General features: G+C 33.1%; 1 protein-coding gene across 4 annotated transcripts in view; it reads right to left on the reverse strand.

The window, feature by feature from the left end:
- The window catches only part of LOC124352747 (vesicular glutamate transporter 1-like), a 77,656-nt gene that overhangs the window by 10,717 nt on the left and 54,531 nt on the right, over positions 1 to 12,408 (reverse strand). For all 4 annotated transcript variants that reach the window (XM_046802400.1, XM_046802403.1, XM_046802401.1 and 1 more), the window contains exons 3-5: positions 12,099 to 12,332; positions 4,851 to 5,025; positions 114 to 259 (exon numbers count right to left, since the gene is read on the reverse strand). In XM_046802400.1, the coding sequence (XP_046658356.1) occupies positions 114 to 259; positions 4,851 to 5,025; positions 12,099 to 12,332 (555 nt within the window). The remainder of the gene's footprint in view (positions 1 to 113; positions 260 to 4,850; positions 5,026 to 12,098; positions 12,333 to 12,408) is intronic.

Raw genomic sequence — 12,408 nt, forward strand, 5'->3', positions numbered from 1 at the left:
AATAGTCGGAACAAAGATTCTATTTCAATTCGTTTGACATATACTGGTAGAGTCCCAGATGGCGTGATTCAGAAAAAAACTTAATAACAAGCTATTTTTATTTTACCTCTAACCTTTATGGTTTCCTTTAAATTGTTGTGGCTATCTCCAAGGGAATCCTTGATGAACTTAAGCTCTTCGGCTGAGATGTGGGGATCCTCTTCTGGGCTGTTCTTGGCGACATAGAACCAAACAGCCGACCACGCTAGTCCAGCAACCCCTATATTGAACCAAAGGGTTTTACTTTGAGGTCGATCTTCCCCGCACACACATACACAAAAGTACACAATATTGCTATGACTTTAATAACGTAGAACTGAAACTAACTAATTTCAGTACAAATATGACTAGTGATCAGATCAAAATAGTAGAATGCAATCCCTCAATGACAATTTTATATATTTGTTGTAATCTCCAACGATATTGATAAGCATATTGTTTCTCTATTCGTAAAATAAACATAAAAGTTTTTTTTGTTAGAATATAATGTATATTTGGACTTTCACTAAGCAAACTAGATGTAAGACCATAAGTGTCAACTCAATACCGATATGGTACAATCATAAATAAATTTGCTGTATTTATTTATATTGAGATCAGAGTTCAACTGCACTGTTCTTAGAAGTTTTAATAAAATTTAACTAAATTGTATAAAATACCAATATTTACAAAAAATGTAAATAATATAACAATTTTGAGTGTATAATAAAAAAACTGTATTTTAACATATTTTACAAAATATTTCATGCTTAATATTGAAGGTAGTTCACTACGTATGACACACATAGGCTCCATCACTAAACCCACTGAGATGTCCATGAATGCAACACCTGTTGGCCATACGTGGCCGTTCTTGAGGTGGGTGACCTTTGAGAGTATATAGCACATGGGGATGTTCCTCTCCGATCTGTTAAAGAACGTACCTGTTATGTAGAATATTGGTGACCAGCCGAACAAGCTACCAATGATACTTGAGAACCACTAAACCCACTGATATGCCCATGAATGTAACACCTGTTATCCGTGGCCGTTCTTGAACCTTTGAGCGTATATAGCACATGGGGATGTTCCTCTCCGATCTGTCAAAGAACGTACCTGTTATGTAGAATATTGGTGACCAGCCAAACAAGCTGCCAATGATACTTGAGAGCTGTAGCCCCACCACTAAACCCACCGAGATGCCCATGAATGTAACACATGTTGTGTGTGACCGTTCTTGGTGTGATGCTCTATAATCGGATATAACTTGGACACATGAGTATGTTCCTCTCATACTTCTCAATGAACGTACCTGTTATGTAGAATATTGGTGACCATCCGAACAAGCTGCCAATGATACCTGAGAGCTGTAACCCCACCACTAAACCCACCGAGATGCCCATGAATGTTAACACATTGTTGTATGTGACCGTTCTTGGTGTGATGCTCTATAATCGGATATAACTTGGACACATGAGTATGTTCCTCTCATACTTCTCAATAAAAACGCACCTGGTTATGTAGAATATTGGTGGACCATCCGAACAAGCTGCCAATGATACCTGAGAGCTGTAGCCCACCACTAAACCCACCGAGATGCCCTGAATGTAACACATGTTGTATGTGACGTTCTTGGTGTGATGCTCTATAATCGGATATAACTTGGACACATGAGTTATGTTCCTCTCATACTTCTCAATGAACGTACTGTTATGTAGAATATTGGTGACCATCCGAACAAGCTGCCAATGATACCTGAGAGCTGTAGCCCCACCACTAAACCCGTTGTATGTGACCGTTCTTGGTGTGATGCTCTATAATCGGATATAAACTTGGACACATGAGTATGTTCCTCTCATACTTCTCAATGAACGCACCTGTTATGTAGAATATTGGTGACCATCCGAACAAGCTGCCAATGATACCTGAGAGCTGTACCCTCCATCAACTAAACCCACTGGGGATGTCCATGAATGCAAGACCTGTTGGCCATACGTGGCCTTTCTTGAGGTGGATGACCTTTGAGAGTATATAGCACATGGGGGATGTTCCTCTCCGATCTGTTAAAGAACGTACCTGTTATGTAGAATATTGGTGACCATCCGAACAAGCTGCCAATGATACCTGAGAGCTGTAGCCCCACCACTAAACCCACCGAGATGCCCATGAATGTAACACATGTTGTATGTGACCGTTCTTGGTGTGATGCTCTATAATCGGATATACCTTGGACACATGAGTATGTTCCTCTCATACTTCTCAATGAACGTACCTGTTATGTAGAATATTGGTGACCATCCGAACAAGCTGCCAATGATACCTGAGAGCTGTAGCCCCACCACTAAAACCCACCGAGATGCCCATGAATGTAACACATGTTGTATGTGACCGTTCTTGATGTGATGCTCTATAATCGGATATAACTTGGACACATGAGTATGTTCCTCTCATACTTCTCAATGAACGTACCTGTTATGTAGAATATTGGTGACCATCCGAACAAGCTGCCAATGATACCTGAGAGCTGTAGCCCCACCACTTAAACCACCGAGATGCCCATGAATGTAACACATGTTGTATGTGGGACCGTTCTTGGTGTGATGCTCTATAATCGGATATAACTTGGACACATGAGTATGTTCCTCTCATACTTCTCAATGAACGCACCTGTTATGTAGAATATTGGTGACCATCCGAACAAGTTGCCAATGATACCTGAGAGCTGTAGCCCACCACTAAACCCACCGAGATGCCCATGAATGTAACACATGTTGTATGTGACCGTTCTTGGTGTGATGCTCTATAATCGGATATAACTTGGACACATGAGTATGTTCCTTCTCATACTTCTCAATGAACGTACCTTTTATGTAGAATATTGGTGACCATCCGACAACAAGCTGCCAATGATACCTGAGAGCTGTAACCCCACCACTAAACCCACCGAGATGCCCATGAATTTAACACATGTTGTATGTGACCGTTCTTGGTGTGATGCTCTATAATCGGATATAACTTGGACACATGAGTATGTTCCTCTCATACTTCTCAATGAACGTACCTGTTATGTAGAATATTGGTGACCATCCGAAACAAGCTGCCAATGATACCTGAGAGCTGTAGCCCCACCACTAAAACCCACCGAGATGCCCATGAATGTAACACATGTTGTATGTGACCGTTCTTAGTGTGATGCTCTATAATCGGATATACCTTGGACACATGAGTATGTTCCTCTCATACTTCTCAATGAACGTACCTGTTATGTAGAATATTGGTGACCATCCGAACAAGCTGCCAATGATACCTGAGAGCTGTAGCCCCACCACTAAACCCACCGAGATGCCCATGAATGTAACACATGTTGTATGTGACCGTTCTTGGTGTGATGCTCTATAATCGGATATAAACTTGGACACATGAGTATGTTCCTCTCATACTTCTCAATGGAACGTACCTGTTATGTAGAATATTGGTGACCATCCGAACAAGCTGCCAATGATACCTGAGAGCTGTAGCCCCACCACTAAACCCACCGAGGATGCCCATGAATGTAACACATGTTGTATGTGACCGTTCTTGGTGTGATGCTCTATAATCGGATATAACTTGGACACATGAGTATGTTCCTCTCATACTTCTCAATGAACGCACTGTTATGTAGAATATTGGTGACCATCCGAACAAGCTGCCAATGATACCTGAGAGCTGTACCTCCATCACTAAACCCACTGAGATGTCCATGAATGCAAGACCTGTTGGCCATACGTGGCCTTTCTTGAGGTGGATGACCTTTGAGAGTATATAGCACATGGGGATGTTCCTCTCCGATCTGTTAAAGAACGTACCTGTTATGTAGAATATTGGTGGACCATCCGAACAAGCTGCCAATGATACCTGAGAGCTGTTAGCCCCACCACTAAACCCACCGAGATGCCCATGAATGTAACACATGTTGTATGTGACCGTTCTTGGTGTGATGCTCTATAATCGGATATAACTTGGACACATGAGTATGTTCCTCTCATACTTCTCAATGAACGTACCTGTTATGTAGAATATTGGTGACCATCCGAACAAGCTGCCAATGATACCTGAGAGCTGTAGCCCCACCACTAAACCCACCGAGATGCCCATGAATGTAACACATGTTGTATGTGACCGTTCTTAGTGTGATGCTCTATAATCGGATATACCTTGGACACATGAGTATGTTCCTCTCATACTTCTCAATGAACGTACCTGTTATGTAGAATATTGGTGACCATCCAAACAAGCTGCCAATGATACCTGAGAGCTGTAGCCCCACCACTAAACCCACCGAGATGCCCATGAATGTAAACACATGTTGTATGTGACCGTTCTTGGTGTGATGCTCTATAATCGGATATAACTTGGACACATGAGTATGTTCCTCTCATACTTCTCAATGAACGCACCTGTTATGTAGAATATTGGTGACCATCCGAACAAGCTGCCAATGATACCTGAGAGCTGTAGCCCCACCACTAAACCCACCGAGATGCCCATGAATGTAACACATGTTGTATGTGACCGTTCTTAGTGTGATGCTCTATAATCGGATATACCTTGGACACATGAGTATGTTCCTCTCATACTTCTCAATGAACGTACCTGTTATGTAGAATATTGGTGACCATCCGAACAAGCTGCCAATGATACCTGAGAGCTGTAGCCCCACCACTAAACCCACCGAGATGCCCATGAATGTAACACATGTTGTATGTGACCGTTCTTGGTGTGATGCTCTATAATCGGATATAAACTTGGACACATGAGTATGTTCCTCTCATACTTCTCAATGAACGCACCTGTTATGTAGAATATTGGTGACCATCCGAACAAGCTGCCAATGATACCTGAGAGCTGTAGCCCCACCACTAAACCCACGGAGATGCCCATAAATGTAACACCTGTTATCCGTGAACGTTCTTGGGGTGGTGCCCATTGAGCGTATATAGCTTGAGCACATGGGTATGTTCCTCCCTGAACAATACACATGCGAGTTATCGATTCACTTATTGGATTAATTGTTTAAAACAAATGTTATATAACCGAATTTCAATTATTTTATAATGAAAATAAAGTTTGATAAAGTTGCTTGTTTTCAAGAAAGTAATTAGAAGACAATTCTTATAATGTACCAAAAAATCGTAGATTATCTATGCATTATTTTATGCACTACTCTTATTCCAAATTTATCAATATGTATTTTATTGGTGGACGAAGCGTATTTTATGTATGTAGTTTTATACCTACGTGCGCATTAACTAAATAAATAAAATTTAATACAGACAATCGACAATGTTAAATATAAGGAATTAACAAACAAAAATTACGTTTTAAACATTGGTATCCTTTCTATTTTTCTGATAACAATCCTAATGTTAAACTAAGATATATATACATAAATCTGTTCAAACTTAAAGATAAATATAACTTTTCCAAATATCCTTCCGTTCCACTAATAACATAACAGCTGGGTCTTTACATTTTTTAGTTCCATATTTTAATTTTGTGATTATTTTCTTATTTGCTGTATTTATTGTTCATTTTATATTCTTATTTAAGCTTCCTAAAGATGTAAATATAAAGTATAAAGTCTTTTTGTTTATATATATATATGGTATATATTTAAATTACCACAAAATGAATATATATTCTCTTTCAAGAGAATAGAAATTCTATTGAAAATGTCTTAAGACGAAATATACAGAATTTGTATGTTCCTCTTTTCTATTCTTATTGAAGATATAAGTGGAGTTAATAACATAATATATACTGTATTATAAACTATATATATAAATTTACCATAAACAGATGCACAAAACTTGAACTCTATACTTTTAATTAATGCAATGAAAATACTGCCTTACTGCCTAACATACAATAAACCGTTTCCAATAAAATTACCAATTAACAGGTATACAGAAAATCTTTATATTTCAAACACTTGTTCAGAAATTCAACCTGTTTTAAATTTTTTAATAATTTCAGAATAGAACTTCACACTGATGAAGTTGAAAATTCCAGAAGATCAGAGGAAGTTAATAAACAAACCGCTTCGTTAATATATTAAAACGCTCGGCATAGTATTCTAGCCGGTTCAAAACACTGTGAATGTAAACATATGAGAATTGTTTTTTGGGGGGCTATTGATGTTTGTTTTGCACAGGGGAAACACTTTACTTTTTTTTAATGAAGATTTGCGTCGATTAGTAAACTTTTCAACCAAAATTTTATTACCAGGAAAAATTTGTGTAGAGTAATAATTTTACGTATTACAAATTTAACATCCTTCAAGAATATAGAACAGTTTTATACTTCATTGTATATTGTGTGGTTCCTACAAGTTATTTAAATTATCTAGAACCATTATGTAAAGAGGCTACTCAATTATCGATTCCTTTTCTTAAGTTACAGTCTACTATTTCAAACTTTTCATACTTTATTACTTTATAGTACTTTACCACAAACTTTTTAATTTTCTTTCTACAATAGACTACCTCACTTTATACAAACTGATAAGTTGACTTTTTCTGCATAAATCCTCGCAACTTCAAGAACTTCTAGTCTTCATTAAAATATGCAAACTACTCGTACATCTATTATACTGTAACCTACAAGAACTTTGAAATTCGGCAGAAAGACGGCTTCAAAATTCTATAAATCATCCTTAACCATATAATGAAGAATAATGAATATTACAGATAGTCTATACATAATTTAAATATAGTTTATACATACCACAACAATACAAATTAAAATTAAAATGTTCTCAATTAAAAATTAAAATAATTGAAACTTTGTAAAAAATTGCAATTAAAATTCAAAATTCAATTAGACAATAAAAACTGGCTTACGGTAAAAACGAAAACTTCAATAAAAGTAACTCCTATTATTTAATCAGACATCAATTTAAAATTAGAAAAACTGTATATATCAAGTATTAAACATTATTATAATATTTAAAAAAAATCCTATTACAAAGAATGTATTCAAATGTCAACTGATGTTGTATCTATACATTTCAGAAAATATATTAGCTCTATTTATAAAAGAAACATTTTAATATGTATGTTTAGCCTGGTGTTCAATTCGTTCATACTAGTTGTAATCTTACAATTGACTTCTTATAGTAATTTGTTATGTAATTTTTCCACGCGATTGAAATTTAATTGAGCTATTTGTACATTTCTCTCAGAATCATCTGTACATCTATTTAAATCATTCTTAAATATTGTAATCTTTTCATTAATTTCACTAAATTCATCTTTAAGTTCTACATATTTTTTATTTATATCTTCTAGTTTTCAATAAATTTCATCAACAAACACCCTGATGTGTAGTTTATCAGAATTATACTTCTTGTTATTTCATGAAATATGTTAATGTTATCAACTAATTTATCTTTTACAATTACATCTAAAAGATACATTCCTTTACTAACACCGATAACTCTTCTTCTCTTAAAATTTATAGCATTTTTCATATTTGGATCACGTAAATCAACAATATCGATGTTTTCTGTTCATTTTAATTGTTTTAATATTTGCCCTTTAAAAACATCATGTTTATCAATATTAGGTTTTACTCAAACAATTCTTTTTTTACTAGATAAACGTATTTAAATTTGTTCTACTTTAATTGCATTAGTTATTTTATCAGCTTCTTCAATATGAGTCATTAAACTTTAAATAACCTTTCTGCACCAACATCAAACATCTTCAATTTTTAAATTTTGTTTTAAAACCCACTTATTAAATCTTTTACGTTAACCTCAAGTACATCTAACAGTAATATATTTTTCTTCTTTTTTCAAATTAATTTTTTAAATCTTGTATTTTAACATAAAAGCATCGAAATTATAATCTTCTAGCAGATTTTGCAACAAATTTTCAATTTCATTATTAAAGTCAGTTTTCTAACTATTTAAGTATATATTTTGTACTAGTTTCTAGTACTATTTAGTACGTATTTTGCACTAGTTAGTATTTTGCATAAGTTTCAATTTTGATTTATGTACCAAATACATCAAAAATATTTTATGAATCCATATTTATGTGGTAATAATTCGTTTAAAACTTCTTCGTTCTTAATTCGTTGTTTGTTAGTTCATTTAAATACACATAAATATCCACAGATTGGAGGAACTTTATAATCTAAAACTTCAGAATTATTTGTAATATAACTCAGTTTTACTTACATATATGTTTAATTCTATTGTTGGTTTATCCCCATTCAAAATAGTTAGCAAATTTATCCTTTCTTTTAATAACAAACCCAACGAGTTCCATAACATCTAAAAAATCATTATGTAACCGATTTAGAATATTTTTAATCTATTTTCATCTATGTTTTTTTAATATAACGTTCTATTTAATATTTTACAATAATTTGGTTTATATTCGTGTTCTCTATTTAAATAATAGATAAGCTGGGCTGAATTTCACTATGGACCAAGACGTAGAATCAGGTGATGGTCCCATTATTGGTTTCAGACAATCTGATTACCACACACATCACCTGACATCACGTGAAATGGTCTAATCGGTCGGCATAGCATCCCTTGTGCCCTGCCCGGTTCCAGTCGTCTAAAATGTATTCCCGAGTGCTGAGTGGCTCTTTCGTTTCTTTTGCCGGACCATTGTCCCGTAAAGTTCTTTTTAATCCAATGTAGTGCTCAGCCTTTTAAAGACAAGGTGCGGCCGTTATTGCGAGATCCCTCTTGACAGCCCGTATATTTTGGAGTTCATTGGCCCTGTACAGATATGGTTTCCCTTGTAACCACTTGACCCCCTCCCCGATGGCAGTTGTTGTGAAGTGTATTTCCAATGTTATCTGAGACAACAACTGCCTGTCTATCTATGGATACCACATCGGCTCCGTGAAAAACCCCTCCGGAGTTCCGAATAATTCGAATCCATGCTCCAAATTCTAATAAGTATACCAATTAAGACATCATATTGTAGTTCTTTCAACTTATTATAAAAACATTTCAATTCCGATTCCTTTGCTGTTTTTATAAACGTTTTTCAAATTTATTGTATCGTCTGATAGCCTGGTACATGCTATTCAAATTATTCATTGTTAATAAAATTGTTTAAAAGCTGATGACTTTATATTAAAATTCGTGAACATATTGCATATGCAATTCTCTCGTCAATTCGTAAAGCTTATTCGGAATAAAATCATTAATTATTGCTCTCTTATCGTTCAAAAGACTGTTGGTTCCAGCCCAGCCTTTTCTTTGTTATAAATATAATTAATTATACTATCAAGTATGAGTAATCATCCATGTGTCAGTATTCAATTTTATAATTTTTTTATTTTGGATCCTTTGAATTTATCTTAATCATCCCAAATTTCTATGACTGAATTCATATATAATTTTTATCTCCTTGATTTTTATAAATAAGTCAACGAACAACCTTTATATATTGAATCAGATTTCCATACGCATACTCATTTAATCTTCTTGGGAATATAAATGATCTTTTAGGACAAATTTTTCAATCGCTGGGCATAAAACCTAATATTTTTTCTGTATCTTTATAAGACTTATGTCAAACATGTGACAAAGATTTGAAATCTAATGTAAAATTTCTTGTTCCTCGTTTAATTGTATTGTTGTTTTTTTAGAATTATACTTTTTCCCATATATTTTGATAATTTTTGAAGTGATTGGAATAATCTTATTTGAAAATACAGCAAATCTTCATAATTTGTACAAATAGGATTGTATAATACGCTTTGTTAAATTTGATAAAAAATATAATATAAAAACACAAGGACAATCATTGGAATATGAAATGTATGTTGTTTTTACTCCTGATGTTCATATTTCAGGAGTATTTTTACAGGTTTGAATCTTCTAAAATAATTTTAAAATCCATATAAATTACATAAGGATTGGGAAATTTCTTTTGAAAGTTAAAACATTTAGTTGTCTAACCTGGAAATTGCATTAGTTTGCAAAATCCATGATTTTTGCATTTTTTTAATGATCTGCTAAATCGCTGTATTTATAAAAATGAGATAAAATTATCTACACAAGAGTTTTTTTCAATTTATATTTGGATAGCTAAGAGAACACAAGCTTATTTAAGTCTGTTACCGAAACATAATTAAGTTCGTCTTCCTTTTTTATATAAAGTAAATCAATATTTAATTCAGCATCATAAATGTCTGATGCATTGTTACAATATTGAAATATCAACAATTATTTCATATGAAATTAACAAAATATACTCTTTTTATTCATAATAATATTTGAGTATCTACATTATTTTCTGCAGGTTTTAGTTTGTATTCCAAATATTTTTATAGTTCTTCAATCAATTATTTTCAAGACTTTTAACGAATTCAATATCGTTTTGAACAGCCTACAGTTAAATATATTTTATATTTCGAAAGCAGATACAGTTTTGAGGTTTTTACTTTTTAAATATGCTTTGATAGTTTTTTATTAATGTTTTGCAATTGTTAATATACGGTAAGAAATTTTATAATTTATCTTTGCATACGTTACAAAAATAATTTATGAATATATAGTGCGATAATTATTACCAACTGCAACAACAGTTCAAAAAGAGAAAGAATTATTGATCAAAGGTATTTAGTTTGTAAAAATCGTAATTTCATATTGTTTGAGAAATCCAAACCCAAGAAATTTCGAAGTAAGTTAACACAGTTTAATAACCTGCTTAGAAAATTACAATATGAACCCAAGAATCTAACATAATTTATTAGAGAATTCAGATCAAGGAACCAAGGGTTTGGATTGTCTTATGATGATCTAACAAAACATCGATAAATGTTTTCTAATCGCTTGTGTTGGTGTCAATATACATATTTATTTTGAAATGATATTACCTGTGATTTTTTATTATTTGGATATTTCATTTAATTATCGTTTCAAGCCTGAAATATTCGATTATTTAATAGTACATTTAAAGAAATGAAATTAAAAAAATTGTACTATAAATCATTCTGGATTCCCATTCCTTGATTCGAGTTGTCATTACATTTGCCAGTTAAATTTATTTCTTCTTAAAGAACAGATTAACAGACCTAAGATTTAAAGAATATAATAAGTTAAATTAATTATATTCAAATAAGAAATGTAGAATTTAGATTTTGGAGATAATGAAACATCAATATGGTTTGATAATTATTGTAGCTAAAAGATTTTCAAATTCATTTACGGTACAGGTTTTTGGATGTCTTTGATAATAAAAGGATTCAAGAAATAAATAAAAATAATTAACGCTCAATGGTAATTGTTAAAAATACTACTAAAAATAAAGATTGTATTATGATTTAATTTAGAAGGATATAAAGTTTATTTAACGAACAGATTTTGAATGTATATAAAGATGTTTTTTAAAAACATAAAAAGTAATACTGCATTTTCTTGTTGTTGAAAAAATTAAAAAAGAAAAATTTTGTGAATAAATTATTATGTAGAATAAATTTGTAATGTCTTTATAAATCGTTACAAATCTAATTGTTGCTTTTCATACTTTTTTACTACCCCTGGCCTTCTGAAATGTTCTCATTCGTTCAATGGAGAATTCTACTCTCTGATGTTATGAAAAAGTTAATAACAGATTAAATCTGTAAATTTGTTTGAAATGTTTTGATTTTCTTTTTTACACAAAAGAAAAATTTATCATTGTATTTGAAACGGTTCAATGTTATTTTACACCTTTTTGTGAGTTTTAACTATAGTTTTAATTTTATTGTCTGCAAAGCAAAACAGATTCAATTATCTAAATGTTTTTTAATTGTTTTTGAAGGAGACTGTGGACTAGCCTTAACATCCCTTTTATACCTTTGACACAGAAAAGGTAATACTCGCATATTCACGATAAACGTTAAAAAGTATCGCAATGCTTAGTAAAGAAACGCAATATTCTATTCACTGATCTTTTCCAATATAAGAGAGCCAGTATATTTACAATAAAAAACCAATATTTTCCTGAATAAAATTATATACGTCTACGAAATATTTTTAAGATTTCTATTCTGACATTATATCAAAGTTGCGATTGTACCTCAAAGACGCCCTCGATGATCCTGACGGCAACTAGCAGATAGAAGCTGGTGTTGGCGGCGAGGGGGGTGACCATGGTCATAAGTGCTGTTACAAACACCCCCAGGCCAAAGACAATCTTGCCTCCAAACCTGGTGGCCAACCATCCCGCTAGCAGCTGCGTACATGAGTAACCGTAGAAGAAGGAGCTGAGGGCTACACCTTGCATTTTGGAGTTCCAGTTGAAGTCTTGCTTCTGCAAATCATTAAATTATGAAAAAATATAAATATCCAAATTGGCGCTATTTTAAATTTTGGGAAAACGCCAGAAT

This window comes from Homalodisca vitripennis, chromosome 1 (genome assembly GCF_021130785.1).
Source record: "Homalodisca vitripennis isolate AUS2020 chromosome 1, UT_GWSS_2.1, whole genome shotgun sequence".
Lineage (NCBI taxonomy): Eukaryota > Metazoa > Arthropoda > Insecta > Hemiptera > Cicadellidae > Homalodisca > Homalodisca vitripennis.